Raw genomic sequence first — 20907 nt, 5'->3', positions numbered from 1 at the left:
TTGACACCATCCTGACAAACATAACTCCTCTGAAGCTGCTATGTGCATTGGGAGGAAAGCTTTCATTGGCACCCAAGAAAATTAACAAATTTGGAGGAATGTGCCTTTTGTTGCTGTTGTTGGAGCCACAGCAGGGGAGGAAAGGATTATATTACTCCTCTTTGCCAGGTTTGATCCTTAGTCCTGCCCCACCAGTGGCTGTTGTTTGCATGATTTTTCTAAAAACAAACAGTGACAGCTCTGCTAGTTTGTTGCAGCAGAAACAGAGACTCTTGTGACTGATTTACTATACAGTAGTATGCTTTACAGGACACTCCTATGCACAGGGAGGGGGTACAGAGCAAGCTGGTGCAAACGAGGCGAGCGTAAACCTATCCTGAGCCCATTCAAAAGCCCCAGGGAGGGGGACATGCTGGCCAGTGTTGGTATCAGGGGTGGCTCAGAGTTTTCTTGCCCCCCGGAGGGACCTGCATGTTGGGGTCTGGGAGCAAACCACGAGGCTCTGGGGTGTGTGGAGGCCTAGTCTCCAAACTTTTCCCAGTTCTGGTTGAATTTCTGATTACTGCCTCCTCTGATTGAATTTGTCAATTTGGCCAGATCTATATAGCTAATTACATTTTCCTGCCATTCTCTGATATTAGGGATCTCTTGTTTTTCCCAGTATTTGGCAATTAGAATTCTCACTGCTGCCACTGCATACAGAAAAACCTTTTCGTCTTGTTTATTTATATCTTCATCTACCATTCCCAGTGAAAAAGACTCAGGGGTTTTTTAATATTATATATTAATATTTTTTTCAATTCCTCAAATATCTCATTCCAAAAGGGTTTTATTTTATTGCAGTGCCAACAAAAGGTCCCCACCTCCTTTTGGCATCTTCAGCAGAGATTGTCTTTGGTCTTATACATTTTATGAATTTTGACTGATGTCAGGTACCACTTATAAAACATCTTAATCATATTCTCTCCAATTCCTTCCGACGCAGTAAACTTCCATGATGTTTTCCACAGCCTTTCGCATCTTTCCATTTGTATGGGTTTTCCCAGATCAATTGCCCATTTAGTCATGGTTTCCTTAACCACTTCATCTTTAACTTTCCATTCTAGGAGTGTATTATACATTTTAGAGATGATTTTCTGATTATTCTGTAACAAATTAATATCTAATAGGGAAGGTTCAACCATAAAACCTTTTTTTTGTTATCCTCATTGAATCTGCTATATATTTGGTGGATAAGTCAAGTGTTGTTTCATATCTTCACAATTTTTTTATCTTAAGTTCCCCCTTTTTCCTCTAATAAATCTTTATACTTCCTCCACTTTCCATCCATATTTAATTTTTTCTCTATTGGTGATAACCATTTTGGGGTTTTGGGTTCCAACAATCGTCTATGTTTTTCCCACACCTTTAATAAAGATTTTTTGATAATATGGCTGTTGAACCCTTTATGTACTTTCACCTTCTCATCTTCCAAATAAGCATGCCAGCTGAACTTGTTATCAAATCCCTCTAGGTCCAGCAGCTCATACTTTTCTAGAGTGATCCATTCTTTTAACCATAAAAAGCTTGCAGCATCATGATATAGGTTTAGGTCTGGCAACACCAGCCCACCCCTCTCCTTTGAATCAGTTAATAGCTTAAATTTTATCCTGGCTGGTTTATAATTCCAGATAAATTTTGTGAGATCTTTTCTCCATTTGAAACAGAAAGAGCATTCTGGGTAGGATATTCATTTTAATGGTTGCGATTCTTCCTATGCATCTCTGGGTTATTTGTGGGGCATAGGAATTCGTTCATATTTTTTTCCAAAATATAGTCCGGCCCCCCACAAGGTCTGAGGGACAGTGGACCGGCCCCCTGCTGAAAAAGTTTGCTGACCCCTGGCATAACCCTATGGCTACTTCTTTAAAATGAAAGCCCGCGGTGTTCATGGGGTTGCGGAGTTGGTCCTCTGCAAACAGCATGGCCCTAACTCGGGGGGCTTCGAAGAGGACTAGACCCATTGATGGCGGAGAGGGAGGCAGCCGTGCTCGGAATAATCCCCGGGGGGGCTGGAGGAGCAGAAGTGCCGAGCCCAGCTTCGTCCCGCGCGGCTTACTTGTCGCTGTGGCCCGAAGGGGATCTCTGGCGAGGGGCGGAAGGTGGGGTATATGGGGGTGGCGTGGGAGAGCAGGCAGGATGAGGCCTCGGGAGGAAGGGCAGCAGGTAAGTAAGTTCAATAAAGAAACGAAAGGCACCAAGGATCGGCCACTGGCAGCGAAGGGCGCGCGGGGGGGGGGGAGAGATGAAAGCGCCGGGGAGGGGGAGGGGAGGGTGCTGCCCCCCCCTTGAAGAGGCTTCCTCGCCCGGCCCCCTCCGAAGCGCCCCTTGCGGCCGAGAGTCGGGTCTTGGCCGGAGCCCTGAGGAGGCTGCGCCTGGGAGGGAACGGGGCTGTCCCTCTCTCAGCGCCGCCTCCTGCAGGAGGAGGAGGAGGAGGAGCATCCGCCGCCCCCGTCGCCGCCGCAGCTCGCGCCCAAGAGGAAGAGAGAGGCGAACTAAGGCAGGAGGCGCTTGGGGCGAGGGAACCAGAGCCGAGGACTTGAGGGGCCTCAGGGGACGGGGCGAGGCGAGGCGAGGCCCAAAGGCCCCTCGCTCGGACGACCTCACAGCCAGGGAAACGGAGGCAGGTAAGAGGTGAACCGGAAGCGGCAGCCTGGCCTTCTGGGACTTGTAGTCAGGGGGGTGGGAGCCGCCGGTCAGCCCCCTTCCTCGTTTCCCTGACCATTGGTGTTCCGAATATCATGGATATCTGTGTAATTTTCCCATCAGCTCCTGTTCAAACTGGAAAGTGGGAGCCCCAGGCTGAAGCTGCGAATATGGGGGGAAGCAGCAGCTCTGCCTTAGAATTCCTGCTCTGATCTAGGGAGCATCCTGCGCACAAGATGATGCCCTAGGTAGGGCGGACTTGCATTTCTATTCCCTCGCTACGTGTACTACTACTGATATATCGTAGTAGTAGTATTTGTATAGTAATACTACTACTACTACTACTACTACCAGGCACTTGTGACCTGCCAATTTGGCTAGCTTGGGCCAGAGCCAGACACTTTGCTGAAAGACTTATAGGATATTGGAGACTAGAATTTGTGTCCGTACCAATTGGTCCGCTGTCTTATTATAATTAAACTTAGAAGAGACTGTCTTACGGTTTCCAGAAGCAACTACCGTACTGGAAGTAGTTGGTGGAATTACTGACTGGGAACTTGGATATTCCCTGAAATTCTAGGATCATTCAGAACCGTAGGGAGCAGTTCAGCCTTTGAATGGTGTTTAAATCTTAAACGTTTTGCTCAACAGCATGAGAGATGTAAAATGTTTCTTATTTGCTAACCATGCCGGTCAGAGCAGTTTCCTACAAGCTATGTATGTCATGTTCCCAGCTCCTGCCCACCTAGCAGTTCAAAAGCACACCAATGCAAGTAGATAAAGAGGTACTGCTGCGACAGGAAGGTAAACGGCATTTCCATGCGCTCTGGCACTCGTCATGGTGTCTCGTTGCACCAGAAGCAGTTTAGTCCCGCTGGCCACATGAGCCAGAAAGCTGTCTGTGGACAAATGGTGGTTCCCTCGGTCTGAAGCAAGATGAACGCTGCACCCCATTGTCGCCTTTGACTGGACTTAACTGTCAAGGGCCCTTTACTTTTTTTACCTTTTAATGTTAAGACAACCAGTTGGCTCATGCTCAGAACAGGATGTGATGCCAGAAACATGGAAAACTACCGGTAATAATTTTTTCCTTAACAATAATCTATTTTGATTAAAGTGGCTACACTTTCACTGAACCACCATTTTTCCTCTCTGTTTCCAATGTACATTTTTGGCAACATGCCACTATCTATAAAATTTATGTACACAGTGGTACCTCGGGTTACAGACTCTTCAGACTCTGCTAACCCAGAAATAGTACCTTGGGTTAAGAACTTTGCTTCAGGATGAGAACAGAAATTGTGCAGCGGTGGTACTTCAGGTTAAGAACAGTTTCACGTTAAGAACGGACCTCCGGAACAAATTAAGTTCTTAACGCGAGGTTCCACTGTAATGGAAATATTAGTCGCCTACCTCATGGGGCTGCTATAGTGGTCAATGATATTCAGCATTATAGTATGAGTTATAGGCTTGAATTCAGCGGCAAGGAAAGCGCTACTGCACACATGACGGCCCTGGTGCAGGGTTTCTGCAGATGGCATTTGTTAGGTGGATCCTGCCCACTGTGTTGTTCAGACACTTTGTTAAACTGATATAAGTGAAGCAGTGGAAAGCAATACTAGTCTTTGAATCCATGTCCTTAAAATAAACATCCCTGGGAAATTCTGTGCTGTTTTTGTTTTTGTTTTTTGCATTCCAGAAGGATTTGAACCCTGAGATGAAACTTCACCAAACAATTCCCTTTTTTAGAACATTGCATGTTCAGTGTTACTGCTCTTTCCAGCAGCGTCATCTTCCTTTACTGGTTAAGAGAGCTACTTGTTGGACAAAACTGAATCCCTTTTGGCACAGCTGTTTGTGGAATACAGTTGCCCCTATTGTAGCATTTAATAACTGGCCAAGGAGATATCACCAGACCTCAGGGACACTCTGGAACCTTGAAGCACTGCAAACGTATTTACAGACTTTAAGCCAAGAATACCAAAGATTGGAGAAATTGCTGAATGACAGCTCAGTAAAAGAACACAGAAGAAGAGCTCTGAGCAAGAGACATGCTGAACTGTCCCCGCTTGCTGTGACATTGAAAGAAATTCGAGAGGCAGAAAAAGAACTTCAAGATTTGGAGATACTTTGTTCAAGTAAGTTATGCAGCTGTTTTGCTTAGCTCACCTCCCCCCGCCATCTTTCAGGACCCTTTGCTTAAATTTCATCTAATAGAGCAATTGTGCCCTGGTATTCACCAACTCTCCTCACCTGTTGGCTTTACAAGCCATTCCAAGTCTCTCCCACTTTCTTCTCAAGTTCATGGGTTCATTAAAAGCAGTGTGCTTGGACCAGCAGCTATTTACTGAGGATTTACTGCAGGTAGTCCTGCTTTAAGTGTGTTTACAGAGAACTCTCAGTAAGGACCCCCTAGAGCAGGCATTTCCAACATGGTCAATCGCTGGATTGGTTTTGGTCAATAGAGAGAGTGAGAAGCCTGGCGTGCTCTGACTGGCTCTTCAGAGAGAGAAAGGGCTGGTTTAGGGAGGGAGAGAGACAGAGAGAGAGAGAGAGAGACAGAGAGAGAAGCAGGGAAGAAGAATCACAGAGCAAGGAAGGAAGCAACTCGGAAGGGAAAGAGTTACCTGGCGTGCTCCAACTGGCTCCTCAGATCTGTGTAAACTAATAAAAAATATAGTTTGACTTTTCTCACTTGTTTAGTTACTTGTCCATCTAGTAACTATTTGGATCTGCCATGATGATATCCAAACATAACTATGGTGCAGTGGTACCTCGGTTTTCAAACAGCTTAGTTCCCGAACAACTTGGAACCCGAACACTGCAAACCTGGAAGTAGGTGGTAGAGCAGTGGTGGCGGCTGGAGGTTTGTTTGTCTCTTTCCTGCAGCCACTACCTGCCCTGCTCATTGAGACCAAAAAGTCTGGATGCTATCCTAAAGTTCGAAGAGCCACGTAAGGATACCTAGCTTGCCCAGAAAAGCTGCTGTCCCTTTCCCAGCAGACAGTGATAAAATATTTGACTAGGGCAATAATATCGTCTGCTTTCACCACCCTCTTTTATGGGGAAGGAAAGAGCCTATTGTTTTCATTTAGTTCCTCCTCTCTCCTGTTGACCCACACATCCCTTCGATTTCATTTAGTAGCAGAAGCCAAAACCCCTGCTTTCTTACGATTCTGATATTACGTAATTCCATTTCAAGGTTTTCCCCGTGTCATTTGTGGCACACTGCCTCAAATGTCTTTACATGAGCATGGATACAAATTTGCCATCTAAGTCCATCTAATAATAAGTCCAGGCTGGAACTTGATGGAAGAATGTAGCATATGTCTACAGGAACTAGGTCAAGATGGCTCGCAGAACAACAAAGGACAAAAGTGAAATAAAATTAAATGAGGCAGATGCACCCAAACTGTTTGTTTTGACAAGATTACTGAATGTTTACTTCTTCAACCACTTGTCCTTAGAGCTAAACAGCCCAGAAGAGAAACCACTACTAGAACTTGCTCTAGAGGAAAAGAAGATTATTGACCAGAAGATCAGCACTTTGTGTCGAAAGGTGAGCAGGGGACCATGGTTGGATTTCCTGATCCAGCAATCAGTTTGAATAGCGATACGTATGGAGAATAGTGTGCACTAGACTCTTGTGCAGGAAAAATAAGGTTATATCTTCCCATTTATCTCTCAATGTGGCCAGCAGCCTGGAGTTTTTCTCTAGGGGAAAATGGTGCTGGAACTGTCCTCCCTGCCCGCCCCCCACAAGTCCTTCCATGGTGGGCTGCTGCTGCTGCTGCCGCTGCTGCTGCTGTGCTCACAAGGATCAATTTCCGATTGCGCTGATGCTGGGCTTAACAATGGGAGGGGGAGGGGGCAGCTATGGTCTGGGTTTGAGCCAGCCAGCATCTGAGGGGGGGCAGAAAAAGAAGGGGAGCCAGGTTCCCTGTAGGATACAGAGAGGTGTTGGCCTCTCACACGGGATACTTCATGGATGTCCGACCTACAGTTCACTTTAGCAGGCTTCCCGACTTCTCTCCTTGTTTTGAGACCTCTCAAGATCATCTCTGGTTCCATCTTCTGAGCCATAGCTTGTGACTCATTGCCAATGATTTCTCACTTTCTAGGTACTGTAGTCAGTCACCTGTATTTTGATATTATTTGCTCTCTTTTGATCATCTTTTCTCCTTCAGAGTGTCAGTTTTATGGTGACAGGCGATCACAGTGGGTCAATTAATGTCTGTAATCTTGAGTTTTTTTTGCTGATGAGAAGACGCAAGCCTTTTCTAGCTCCCTGCTTTTTGCTAGTAGCAGGCAAAGGCATGCTATTCAAGACATAGATGAAAAGATCTTCAGAATCAGAAGCAAAGAGCATTTAAATCTGCAGTGTAGTACAGTACTGTTGGTAGCCTTTGTTCTGAATATTTTCACAAAGCTTCCTAGTTTGTGAGAAACTATACCTACACATTAACTTCTGATTCACATTATCATACTGTGGATAAAAAAGTAGGTTATGTGTTCCTGTACGTAAAACATTAGCATGAACTTGCTCCTGAATAACACCCTCCCCCCCAACAAAAAGAAATGTGTGTTTTGTCTTTGCTTTCTGACTTCAGCATTAATAATATTTTCCACTTTGTACTTGTGAATTAAAAACCTAAAAGACCAGCTGCAGATATAGTCAAAATGTACCTCCAGCCCTATCTTACAGCTCTAGATTTATTATATTTTATTTTTCAGATTTTCCAGATCTTGATACCAAGAGAAAAATATGACGACTGTGGTGTATTGTTAGAAGTAACATGTGGCAGGACAACTGGAGGTCAGCAAAGTTGCCACATAAAAACCACCCTCCTTGTTATGGGACTTTCCATTTGTGTCATTTGTTTTGTGTTAGATATTAGATATTGATTTAAGTAAGCAAAATTATTAGTGGTTGTGGTGATGATCCACAGTCGGAGGCAGTGCTTCAGAATCCCTGTGGCTGAAAATGGCAGGAGGGGAGGGGGCTGCTCTTGGGCTCTGATCCTGCTTACCGGTTCCCCACAAGTTGGCCCCTGTGAGACCAGGGATGCTGGGCTGGGTGGCCCTGGGCCTGCTCATCTCCTGCACAGCACTGCTCATAGTGACATTTCAGTAGCATTCAGAGAAAACTCTTGCATTTCAGGTGACATCTGTCAGCAATTTACCCAAGAGGTATTTGACATGTACCGGAATTACGCCGATTACAAATGCTGGACCTTTGAGATTGTGAACTACACTCCAGCGGATTATGGTATGGCTGGAGCCTGTTATACTAGTCGCATAGATAAAAGATTGCCGCCACCCCTTTCCCCAACCTGTAACGTGTATTACATGCATTTAAAGGTGGGCTACACCATGCTGCCGCTCGCATTTTGGGAGACGACGTCTACAAGCATTTGAAATATGAAGGAGGGACTCACAGGGTGCAGAGAATCCCCGAAACAGGATTATCTTCCAGAATGCAGCGGATCCATACTGGCACCATGTCCGTGATTGTCCTCCCTCAGCCAGATGAGGTATTCCATTTTGTCAGTGTCTCTTGCTGTGTAACTCCATAAATGCTAGTTTTTAAGTAGAATGTCTGTTATTGACCACACCACCTTACAAGATGTTTTGGGGAGAATAGTTGTTCCCATAACTGCCTCATGAGATGGGCCTGTGGTGCAGGTGTCTGTCTTTTTAGTAGGTTTCTGGTGCTACTTCTGTTTTCCTTCAACTCTGCACAGGGAAGAAAAGCTGAGCTCTGGGCCAGCTGCATCCCATCGCTCTCCGTGGGCCAGGCCAGCTGGCTTGACTCCCATTTCTCTTAGGCACAAGGGGGACCCAGAGGGGGGCGGGGCAGGGACTTGGCCATTGGCTGCACTGGCTGAACTGGAGTTAGGAGTGAGCAGTGAGGTGACCAAGTTTGCTGATGATACGAAATTGTTCAGGGCAGCTAATTCAAAAAGAGATTGAAAAGAGCTCCCAAAGGCCTACCTGTCAATCAAGTGGCATCCGAAGGCAGGACTGCAAAGCACCATGCAGGCAGGACCATGCTGTTAAAAAAGGTTTTTTTTATCTCTGTTTTAGCTGTGCATTTGGGAATCCAGCCCAATTGAACAAGTTCAGTTCTTGCAAGAAATTCAGGCGGGGTTGATCTCCCTTCCCCTTAGCTGATGAGGGAGGAGGTCCATCCTGCTTAGTGCTGAGCACTGTGGGGGTGCTTCAAAGAGCAGCACAGAGTGTGCAACAACTCCTCTCTCCAGGTGCTGCTTTGAAAGCCCTCTCAGCCAAGGCTAGCATCCCCTTTCCCAAACATTGGGGAGCGTGAGACAGAAGTCAAAGCTTCTCCATGGGCCTCCATGCTTGTGGGGAGGAGGAGAGGCGCTGCTTGCTGTCCCCAGAAAGGAACAGGGACATGTGGCTAAGCTGAGTTCTGCAACTGCTCTGGGTGGCTGCTCCCAACTTCCCATTTTGGAGGCTGATAGGGACGGGGGACTGCATTAAAGAGCAGCACTGGTGAAGAAGAAGAAGAGTTTGGATTTGATATCCCGCTTTATCACTCCCCCGAAGGAGTCTGAAAGCGGCTAACATTCTCCTTTCCCTTCCTCCCCCACAACAAACACTCTGTGAGGTAATTGGGGCTGAGAGACTTCAGAGAAGTGTGACTAGCCCAAGGTCACCCAGCAGCTGCATGTGGAGGAGCGGAGACACGAACCCGGTTCCCCAGATTACGAGTCTACCACTCATAACTACTACACCACACTGGTGAGAGGGGGTGGTCTCCTATCTTCTCCAGCAACGGAAAACGGTGCACTCAAGCCTCGCTCCATTGAAGGAACAAAATTGGCCAACCCCTTTAAGCTCCTTAAAGGGCGGGTGGGCATGGCTTCCTCCAAACGGCCTGGCAGGCAAAATGGAGAGGTCTGGCCAGCCAGGTTTAACTCACAAGCCACAGTTTCCCCTCCCTGATAAAGAAGATACTTCTCCTCAACCAAACATACCAAACAAAAACAAAAAAGGGATTTTTTTTAAAAAAAATGCATGCAGCCCCAACATGGCTTCTTCGGCAGTTCTTCTGATTCTCTGAATAGGGAAGAACGGGTTTTAGGTGATGGGGAAAACACACACACACACACACACACACACCTTTGGGGGATCGGCGCAGGCTTCTGCGTAAGATAGTAAAATGTTTTCTTTCTCTCTCTCTCTCTAGGTGACCATTAAAATAGATCCAAGAGATTTGCGTATAGATACATTTCGGGCCAAAGGGGCAGGAGGACAGCATGTCAATACAACAGACAGTGCTGTTAGAATTGTACACATTCCCACAGGTAAACCTTGTCTAGTTTGTTTTATCCTTCTTCCCCTTTTCACAGAAACATGAACATCAAATATACAGGAACCAGTATTCAATCTGTGTGGCTATGCGAACAACCCAGCCAGATGGCCGAGGTATAAATAAATTATTATTATTATTATTATCATGATGCAGATTCCTGGGGAACACTGCTCCTTAGAGGAGTGGATGGGGCAACCAGCCAGGTGTGCCGGGTACAAATAAAATCATCATCATTGCCAGCATCTATTTATAATCCATTTATTTGTATTCTCTGCTTCATGTTCTGTAACCAGTTACAGATCCATAAGAGGGCCTGTTCCTTTTCCTGTGACTACTAAGGGTTTTTTTTGCTGAGGGAGGGACTGTATCAAAAGCTTTTTTGGAAATCTGCTTATACAATGTCTGAAGGACCATCCCTCTCCTTGTTGCCACTGCCCAAGGCTCCCTTGCCCAGGAACAGTTGGGGGCGCACTTGAAGGCAGCGCACCGCCAGCTGCATCTCCACCTGCTCTTCGCATGATGTCATCTACGACACCTGGTGTGCCATGGTTTGGGCACACCAGTTTGTAATTTTTCAGTAAGGCATAGAACTCTCGTCAACACTATTTCCCTCCTTTCCTCAAACTCTCTTCCTGATAAAATTGATCAAGGCATAAGGATCTGTCTAGATGTATTGTTTGTTGTAATGTAAATATATAGTAAATTACAAGAAAGGAGATTCTGACTAAACATCAGGAAGAACTTTCTGGCAGTAAGAGCTGTTCAACAGTGGAACAGTCTCCCTTCGGAGGTGGTGGACTCTCCTTCCTTGGAGGTTTTTAAGTGGAGGTCAGATGGCCACCTGTCATGGATGCTAGAGCTGGGATTCCTGCATTGAAGGGGGTTGGACTAGAAGGGAATGGGTCCCTTCCAACTCTACAATTCTGTGATTCTTTGATTCTATTTTTCTGGAAATAATTTTTCATGGGTAATATTTTTTGTGATTATGCCCGAAAAATAGTTTTAAAATACATGAAATAAGAAGTTTATAGATGGGAACTTAAACTTCATAGTGTCTGTGTACCTTGTTGTTTCTTGGAGCACAGGATTTTCCATTTTACCAAATGGGAGCAGGATCCCTGCCTGGTCAGCTTAGCAGGAGTAATTTGCAAGACATGGTCACTTATTTCCAAAACTTATGCAGGCAGGGATTATCTGATGAAAGCTTTCTACAAATTCTGAAGGGTTAACCGTTGAGTGCCAAGAAGAGCGATCTCAGCAAGTGAACAGAGAAACTGCTCTGCGGACCTTGAGAGACAAGCTGTACCAGCAGACCATAGAGAGAGAGCTGAGGCAGAGGCAGAGCAACAGGAAACTGCAGGTGAGAACGTGGGCCTCTGCTTGGCTTAGGTGCTCCCCGCGTGGGAAGGTGGGGAGAAAGCTCTGCAATTGGCCTCACTCCGTAAGCAAGGGAGATTTTGGATTCAGCCTCTGACATCCCCACAAAGCAGGTCTGAAGCTAGTCAGTGTTTAGTAATGGGTGACAATCACGTTTAAATAAAAATCCAGGATACCTCAATTGATTTCTATGGGGCAGCAGTCAATTCACCATGAAAGGTTAGCATGCAATATGTGAGCAAACCTTGGGTCTAATTAGCTGGATCTCTTTTCCTGAGTTTCAGTCATTGCTATGTCTTCGTACATTGGCTGAAGGCAGGACCAAGTTAGTTTCTCACAAAACACATGAGATACCTGCATATTTTGCCTTATAGCTTTGGTCCTACAAGTGCTAGAAAGTTTTATTTAAAATAATGAAAACCAGGCATTGGGGAAATTATGGCCTGGGGGTGGGGTGGGGGCTGCCTCTTGCTGCAGATGCTCAGGGATCAAGCCTTTGAGCGACTTTGAATGCATTTTGCACTTGTGTAATTCCAATAATTACAACTTGTCTCATAAGGTTATTATAATAAATTATCTATTATAAAGCACCTAGATTGAAAACAGTAAAACTACAATGCAAAAGTAAATTAGATTTTAAGACCTGCATTCTTAATTGACACTTTGCATACAAAATAAGTACTATGTTTTAATAGGCTTTATAGGTTATTGGTATTTTATGGCTTTTATTGTAATGTATTATTCTTTTGCTGATTTTATGCTGTGCATGGAGTCTCCTTTTGTAGCAAGTGACTAATAAATTGAATTTAAAATAATAGATTCTCAAGTGTTGAAAAATGTGTAGACATTAACCAATAATAATAAATGCTGAGCTATTGAGACTACAGGTAGAGCAAAAATGTTTTAATTATTACGTTTTTTTAAATTGTGAAACAAAACAAAATGTTCTTTTGTAGTTGGGGACAAGAGCCCAGGCAGAGAGAATTCGCACATATAACTTCCACCAAGACCGAGTCACTGACCACAGGGTTACCTATGAAATGCGTGACATCAAGGTATTTGTCTCTTAAAGGGTTCTCCTATATTGGCCTGGAGCCTCAATCTTCTCCAGTAATGCATGGAAACCCTGTTGCCCAATGTTCTGTTCACTCGAGATGACAGGGAAACAACCTGGGACCTTTTGCATGTTGCACCATTCAGCTTCAGCTCTTCCCCTTTACGGTGCCACTCAGAAGAGGCTGTGCAACAGACCGTTGGGGGGGGGGGGCTTCTGTTCATGGATCCAGCCATTGCATTCCTTCATCAACAGAAAGGACTCCCTGGGGAGATGGTGGGACTCCCCTTCCTTGGAGGTTTTTAAGCAGGGATTCCTCCATTGCAGGGGGCTGGACTAGAGGACCCTTGGAACCCCTTCCAATCTACTGTTCTAGGATTCTACAATTTCATGCCCGCTGAACATGCTCTGTCTTCAGGGGGCTGTGGGGGAGGGGTCTTTTCTTCATTTGGGGATCTTTGGAGTATGTGTCTTATGCCTAAAATCTTTTGTTTATTCTATTGATGTTTGTGGACAGTGGTCTCTCTTGTCCCTGGGTACATTTTAAAATAGCTTTAAAATAGTGAGCCAAGAAATGAACTATACAGACAACGTGATGCTTATTTCTATCTTTTTATATGTGTGTTCTTCTTCTTTCCTCCCGTTCTTGCCACTCCATCCCATTCTCCCTCACACTCAGTTGCCAGCTTTTTCTCTTCTCTTTCAGCCAGTGCCCCACGCCACCAAGTCCTTACAGAGCTGTTTTTGTGGTTTCCTCTTAGGGATTTTTTCCACAAGAATTTTTCTGAATCTGCAGATTTTAGGTTCTCATAAATCTGTCGGTAACTTCTCTCATGTATGTTAGTGGGGCCTTTTTGGCTACAGCTTTGTAGCCAAAGGAGAACTTGAATCTGACTTAGAAGGGTTGTTATAATTAATGTGGCCGAAAGCAACTTCACAAGTAGACCGTGAACATATATTATATTATATTATATTATATTATATTATATTATATTATATTATATTATATTATATTATATTATATTATTATATTATATTATATTATATTATATTATATTATATTATATTATATTATATTATTATTTGTACCCCACCCATCCAGCTGGGTTTCCATATTACATGTCCATATGCTGCTTACTGATGTAATCCAAACTCATGTTGATCCTTTCAGTCCACACTAATGTGTTTCATTTCCATCTTTTAATAGGAATTCTTAAGTGGGAAGAAGCTCCTGGATGAACTAATCAACAAACTCTTAGAGGCTGCAGAGATGGAATCTCTGATAGAACATTTGGAAAACAATTTAAAATCTCTGCAAGCAGACTCCTGACTTGAAAAGTGTAATAGATGCAAATGCTTTTAATTGGCTTGCAAAATTTAACAAGCCTCACAGAAGTATGAGTGCTGTTCTGCATTTTAATATTTTGTTATCACTGTCAATGACTTTATGGCTGTGACCTAAACAAATGGCATATAAATAAAAGCATGTAGAACTTAATGCAGAGACAAAGGTTTGTCTGGTGCTTTGTTTTAGGCTCCATATTTGCTCTGACAAATCATACAAATAATTTTTTTAAGGGGTGGGTGCAGCTTGACTAATCAGACCGGCAATACACACTCAGTTTTCAAGCAGTTGAGACAGCTTCCAGGGAAGAGCTAGCATGTTAGCCCATATAATCTGCAACATGTAGTGTACAGAAAAAGGGAAATCAGTCAAGTAGGCATCCATACTGACGACTTCCAGGAAAGATGGTGGACTGAAGAGAGCTCACCTGGAGACTCTCCTGCACCACCTGGGAAAACCTAGGCCCTCCATGTGCAGGAGAGCGCAGAGCAGCAGCTGCTTGGAATGAAAAAGAGAGAGAAAAAACCACACCGTCCCCAGGGAAGCAACAGGGAGATCACCACGCAAGGGAACCTCTCCAGGTGCCGGCACAAGCTGCTTCTCCAGCTTCCATGTGGAGGCAGGGAGACTCTCTCCCTGACATGCTGCCGCAACCCTCCCCCCTGGAGCACAAGACCAAGCAACCAGATGCACCCCCCCCCCCAATAAATTACATGCCAGAGAGAGAGGGGACTTTAAGAAAGTAAGTGACTGAGAGTCCGCTGGTGGCACTGCAACTGCAAGCAATCAACAGCAACCAAGCATTCCCTCTGGTCTCTTGCTCTGCCAGCAAAAATACCGTAAGGCTCCTATCCACGTGACGCTGACGAAAAAGCACAGCTCATATACTTCATAAAGAATGAAAGTTTACTGCCCCCCTTCTCTTTCTCTGTTATCTTAGAACAGGGGTCCCCAGAGTTACCGGGCTTCGGACCGGTGCTCACTGCGCCGACCGCGCGGCGGGCCGGAGAGCAGGGGAGTGTGAGCGCAGTGGGCCGGAGGGCGGGGGAGTGCGCGCCCGTGCGCATGCGCACACACACGGTCGGGGAAAAAACGCCGAAAATCGCTTGTGCGCATGCGTATGGGCCTCCCCCGACCCGGACGTGCATCGGAAATGACCTCTTCTGGGTCGGGAGAGGCCCATACGCATGCGCACAAAGGATTTTCGGCGATTTTTTGCCGATTTTGAATATCGCCGCCGCGCGGCGTAAGAGCAGGCGGCGGGGGGCGTCGCGGGCCGGATTGGGAGGCTAATTGGGCTGCATCCGGCCCGGGGGCCGTAGTCTGGGGACCCCTGTCTTAGAATCATAGAATCATAGAGTTGGAAGAGACCGCAAGGGCCATCCAGTCCAACCCCCTGCCAAGCAGGAAACACCATCAAAGCATTCTTGACATATGCCTGTCAAGCCTCTGCTTAAAGACCTCCAAAGAAGGACGCTCCACCACACTCCTTGGTAGCAAATTCCACTGTCAAACAGCTCTTACTGTCAGGAAGTTCTTCCTAATGTTTAGGTGGAATCTTCTTTCTTGTAGTTTGAATCCATTGCTCTGTGTCGGCTTCTCTGGAGCAGCAGAAAACAACCTTTCTCCCTCCTCTATATGACATCCTTTTATATATTTGAACATGGCTATTATATCACCCCTTAACCTTCTCTTCTCCAGGCTAAACATACCCAGCTCCCTAAGCCATTCCTCATAAGGCATTGTTTCCAGGCCTTTGACCATTTTGGTTGCCCTCTTCTGGACACGTTCCAGATTGTCAGTATCCTTCTTGAACTGTGGTACTGGACACAGTACCTGAGTTCATTCTGTGCTGTAGCTTTTCTGACTTTGTCTCTACACGTGCTGGCTATATGTTTGAATTCCTCTCTGCTGATTTCCCCCCTTTTCCATTTTTTGTACATATCCCTTTTAAATCTTAACTCAGTTAAAAGTTCTTTAGATAGCCACCCTGGCTTCTTTAGGCACCTTCCATGTTTCCGTCTCATTGGTATTGCCTGAAGTTGTGCTTTTAATATCTCCCTTTTAACAAACTCCCAACCATCATGAACTCCCTTCCCTTTTAGTATTTCTGTCCATGGGATTTCACCCAGCGCTTCCCTAAGTTTTCTGAAGTCAGCTTTCTTAAAGTCTAGAATTTGAGTCTTAGTATGCTTGGTTGCTCCTTTCCGCTGTATAATAAACTCCAGAAGAGCATGGTCACTCCCACCTAATGATCCTGCCACTTCTACCCCACTAACCAGGTCATCACGTTTGGTTAGGATCAGATCTAAAATGGCTGATCCTCTTGTTGCTTCTCCCACTTTCTGGACAATGAAGTTGTCGGCAAGGCCAGTGAGGAATCTCTTCGACCTTCTGCTCTTGGCTGAGTTTGACATCCAACAAATATCAGGATAGTTGAAATCCCCCATTACTCCTGTCTCTCTTCCTTTAGAATGCTTGGCCATCTGTTCCAGGAAGGCTTCATCGGTGTCCTCAGTTTGGCTTGGGGATCTATAGTAAACTCCCACAATGAGATCACTGTTATTTTTCTCTCCCTTAATTTTGACCCAGATACCCTCAATATGGCTTTGAAGTATTAAATCCTGGATCTCTTCACAGGTATATATTCCCACTTCTCTTTCCCGCTCAACCCCACATTGTTTACAACAAATAGGTCTCTAATGGACCCATAAGAAGGACTCTGTGACTTGAAAACAAAGACACTAAATGTACTTTTGTAAGTAATGGAAAATCTTTTAATGAAAACATGTTTTTCAAAGGTCTGCATCATACCACACGTGTCTGTGTGATGAGTATTTTAAACAAGTCAAATCCATGTGATCAAAACCTCATTTCCAAAGTAGTTAACTCTATTCCATCTTGTAACTTTTAGGCCTTTTCTGGTTTATATTGTTTTAAGACTCAGAATCACAAAATGATTATGATTATTTTACATTCCAAAAGTGAGAAAAAGTGATAGTCTCACAAATACACTATCAACAATAGTATATAATTAGGAGAACTAATCTCAGTCCTGAAGCAGCGTGAAATAATTACAGATATTCTAGATTCATACGTAAAAAGTCCAGAGAAAAGTAAAAACAGTAACTGATTTGTGGGGGTTTTTTTAAATAGATTTTCTAAGCTCCTTAAACCTGATCTGTACTAAATTGTTTACTTTGTGAAAGCCTAGAGATGTTGTGCTGTTGACTTCAGCAGGAGTCATAGTTCAGCCTAGCTCTGCCGTCATAGAGTTGAACGCTCCTAGGTGTATTTGTGACTCAGCTCATTAATTTTCATAAACCCTTCTTTGTTGTTAATAGTCTTGTACACAGTAACGAGAAAGGGAAAAGCAGACGGCAACTCCACTCGCCTGCTCAGTTTCTGGTGTCCCCAGTGAAGACACCGAAGCTTGTCTGCCAGGTCTTTCCTTCCTGACCTTTCTAGAGCATCCTGAAGCAGTTTAGTCTTGTTAAGTTTGTGGCGTGATTGTTCGTACCTGCAGAGGAGGGTGCATAGTGGTTACCAAAGGCTCCAAAGCCATTTGGACAGTCTTCAAACGTGCTGGACCCAAGTAACAATGGCTCTGGCATTTCATCTGGACTTTGACATATCATTTCCTAAGGCTAATGGCGGATATACTTCTTGTATAGTCAGATCTGGCCAGAGGCATATGTCAATTAGCTGCATCTTGATAGGACTACTGTAATGCTCTCCATGTGGGTCTGTCCTTGAAAACTACTTTGGTTGGTACAAAATGCAGCTGCTAAGATCTTGACTTGGGCATGTGTGTGGACAATGTGACTTTCAATAGTTGCCAGTTCATTTCCAGGTTCAGGTCATGGCACTGCAATTGCTGAAGGACCAGCACTTGCGTTGGCTTCAGCTAATGAAAAAGACTTGACCGACTCCCTGAGGCAAAACTCATTGCCTTGGGCTGATATTAGACCAGTGCTTGTTCTAAGCAGCAGGGTTTGACCATTTTGAAAGAGAGTACTTGCAAAAGAGAATAATTGACTGTGGAATATTTTGTGTGTATCACATTAATTACAATCCATGCTTGCCTCTTCCTCTACCCAGGTGGCAGAGAGGCTACATTGGTGACCAGCATTTATTTTAATTTGTTGAAAGCCGCCCAGAGTGGCTGGGGCAACCCAGTCAGATGACAGCATACATGTTGCTGTTGTGAATTCTATCTTTTAAAGCAGTTATCTCTGAGGAGCCATTTTTCTGTGAAAGAAATGCAAAAATCATGCTCAAGACTAAAAGAAAGGATATTTACCCTCTGCTCTGACCTACTTACCAATGTTCCAGCATTTTCTGGGCTTGAGCGGTCTTCTTTGTGGTACCTGCACGAAAGTGGTTTATCTCCACACGACTGAATCCCAGCTCAGAGGCTACCATGGTCCATTCAAAACCCAGTTGCTTGCCCAGTTCTTGCACTGATTTGAGGTTAATGACAGCATCCTATTGAATTTATATTTGTGTTATTAATTCAGAGGGTGTTCTTCTCTGGACATATTGAGGGACCTGTTAAACCAGTTTTGTACAGTGCAATCTACATAGATTTTGCTACAGAAACAAATGACTATATTATTAAGCATCATCATCTTAGAGCAATTACACCAGATTCTACTTACCAGTATATTGTTACTTTGCTTCTTTCTCGCCTATACTGTATACCAGGCATAGGCAAACTCAGCCCTCCAGATGTTTTGGCCTACAACTCCCATGATCCCTAGCTAACAGGACCAGTGGTCAGGGATGATGGAAATTGTAGTCTCAAAACATCTGGAGGGCCAAGTTTGCCTATGTTTGCTATATACTGTAATTACTTTTTTTACATGGGCTTTCCCCCCAGAATATTGTTCTGCGTAGGTACAAACTAGGTATGCAAATAGATTAGTTTTTGATAGCATAACACCATAGCCATATTTCATCCAACACCGAAAGGTAATTGGAAACGGCTACCTTAGTTTCCATTTCTTTAATGCAGAAAAAGTCTTGCTGACGGCAGACAGATCACATTAACCCCCAAGGTCTTGAAAAGGGCTGCAATTAGCCAACTGTGTTTCAAAACATGAAGCAAGCATGCAAATTTGTGTCCTTACTCATGATGCAGGTCAAGTGGTATGTTCACAGAAAAAATAGGCATGCCTTTAAAAAAAAAAAGGGGGCTGCTGAGCAACACACATTTAAGGTGTCCTGTGGCACCTTAAATTATTACTTATGCATTAGCAAAACTTACCATGGAATGAGCAGTTTAGCTCTTTTGGTTCCTAGACAAATACACTTGTGGGGCCTCTTGTTTCAGTGGGTACGGGTGGGTATATCTGCTCATAGCTGGGCAATCATTTGACCATTCTTTGAATATTTGTTTGACCTCTCACTGTACCATCACATGCCACTCAAGGGGATCTTTGTATACCTAATAGAAAGTTAGATTGCCTTCCTGGCAGCATAAGGAAAGCAGCGCTGCAGCTTCCCTTTTGGTCGTACTTGAAGCAAGTTGCTCGTGGGAGGCAAAAAGGAATCAGAAACATAGAGAATAGCATTATCTTTTTCTCATCTGTAATCATCCAACATTCTGTCCATGTTAAGACTTTCGTCGACTCATTCACAAAATATAAGACAGGGATGCATGACGAACCAGGTTATGAAGTCTCCCCTCCCACTTCGAAATCTGATTGTTAAAGACAAGCCTCCTATGATTGCTGGAAAAGATGTACAAGTGAAGAACCGTGTGATCAGGAAGTGTGCATGCAAAGTATTGAACTCACTTTCTGAAGCTAGAAGTGCTTGTGTGAGATTCAGAATAAGCAGTGTGAAGAAAAGCAGAATGGTCCGCTTACCTCCTGGGCTTTATTTGGCATTCTGTGTCAGCACTTGTGAACTCCTTGTAAATCTGTTGGGATGGTAGAAAATGTTTTCCCCCACTAAATAATAGTACCGTAGTACTTCTTTCAATAATTATTTTGCAGTATTTTCATTATCATTTGAGTAATTAATCTTGTGACCCAAGCCTGTATAATTTAGTCAACTAATTTGATAATATTTCTATGAAAAATATAATTGGATCATCTCTTTAGTGATTGGTAGAGCATTTATTCACTCTTTACAAATGGAGTCAGTCTGAGGGAACAGATTATAATTTTTGTTTTGGCTGTTGGTACTTTAATTCAGATTTCCAGCTCCTCTTGGCAGCTCAAAGCATGCTTTCCCTGAACTCGGCCTCATTATTTGCAAGCTTCTAGTTAGTGTTCAAAGGATTACAACCTGGGAACCTAAGTAAAAATACCCCCAATATATACTGCCTTTCAGAATTGCTGTGAGAAATGTAACACTATAAATATTCTATTTTTTGTCTGAGTATATGCAAGGCAGCATACAAAGTTAAAAAGATATAGCAACAGAATATGCTAAAACAGTTTTTAAATAACAGTAGCAAACAGACCCCATAGTAAATTATTATTAACAATTATTCTTAATCTTCCAATAGCTATTAAAACTCTACTTGCTTATGAAAGTACATTTCAGAGTCAACAAAGCTGCTTTCTGACGTACCTTGTTTCTGTGTTTTATTCAATAGCTTTTCTTCCTAGTATACAACTTCTTGTTAAATACATATATTTTAAAATACAGTACTGTTTTCTGTGTTATTTTGAACAGTTGGTATGCTAAAATATGTTTCTGAGGTACCTTTGCAAAAGAAGTACCTAATGAAAACTGATTTAAGTTAAGACAACCCTTTGAATATACTCTTCCGTGTTGCTAGGTAGCAACTGCAACATGCACTCCTGTTAAAATAGTTAATTTTTAAAATGCTTAACTGAGAACTGTTTAAAAAAATTCCTTCAGTAGCACCTTAAAGACCAACTAAGTTTATATTTTGGTATGAGCTTTCGTGTGCATGCACACTTCTTCAGATGTATCTGAAGAAGTGTGCATGCACACGAAAGCTCATACCAAAATATAAACTTAGTTGGTCTTTAAGGTGCTACTGAAGGAATTTTTTTATTTTGCTTCGACTCAGACCAACACGGCTACCTACCTGTAATGAGAACTGTTTGTTACTCATGATAAGTA

At 43.8% G+C, this 20907-nt stretch overlaps 2 protein-coding genes across 5 annotated transcripts; one reads left to right on the top strand and one right to left on the bottom strand.

The window, feature by feature from the left end:
* Positions 1-2498: 2498 nt before the first annotated feature.
* On the top strand, positions 2499-13965 carry MTRF1 (mitochondrial translation release factor 1). 4 transcript variants are annotated; one of them, XM_060278174.2, is made up of 12 exons: positions 2499-2666; positions 2809-2933; positions 3420-3761; positions 4385-4823; positions 6153-6244; positions 7420-7501; positions 7847-7954; positions 8047-8219; positions 9899-10016; positions 11248-11384; positions 12358-12456; positions 13663-13965. In XM_060278174.2, exons 4-12 carry the CDS (start codon positions 4403-4405, stop codon positions 13783-13785), a joined length of 1353 nt encoding a protein of 450 aa, XP_060134157.2. In that variant the 5' UTR covers positions 2499-2666; positions 2809-2933; positions 3420-3761; positions 4385-4402; the 3' UTR covers positions 13786-13965. The 4 variants fall into 4 exon arrangements, with proteins under 4 accessions (XP_060134157.2, XP_088531062.1, XP_034957163.2 ...); XM_088674936.1 differs by lacking the exon at positions 2809-2933; XM_035101272.3 differs by lacking the exon at positions 3420-3761.
* A 2589-nt stretch (positions 13966-16554) lies between these two features.
* LOC148684711 (uncharacterized) lies at positions 16555-20620 on the bottom strand. The gene is made up of 4 exons (XM_088674939.1): positions 20386-20620; positions 19674-19726; positions 18125-18288; positions 16555-17320 (listed from the first exon to the last, which is right to left on the bottom strand). Exons 2-4 carry the CDS (start codon positions 19692-19694, stop codon positions 17086-17088), a joined length of 420 nt encoding a protein of 139 aa, XP_088531065.1. The 5' UTR covers positions 19695-19726; positions 20386-20620; the 3' UTR covers positions 16555-17085.
* Positions 20621-20907: the final 287 nt, after the last annotated feature.

Source organism: Zootoca vivipara, chromosome 8 (genome assembly GCF_965207765.1).
Source record: "Zootoca vivipara chromosome 8, rZooViv2.hap1.1, whole genome shotgun sequence".
Taxonomy (NCBI): Eukaryota; Metazoa; Chordata; class Lepidosauria; order Squamata; family Lacertidae; genus Zootoca; species Zootoca vivipara.
The sequence above is the reverse complement of the archived record's forward strand: the minus strand, read 5'-3'. Positions and strand labels throughout refer to the sequence as shown.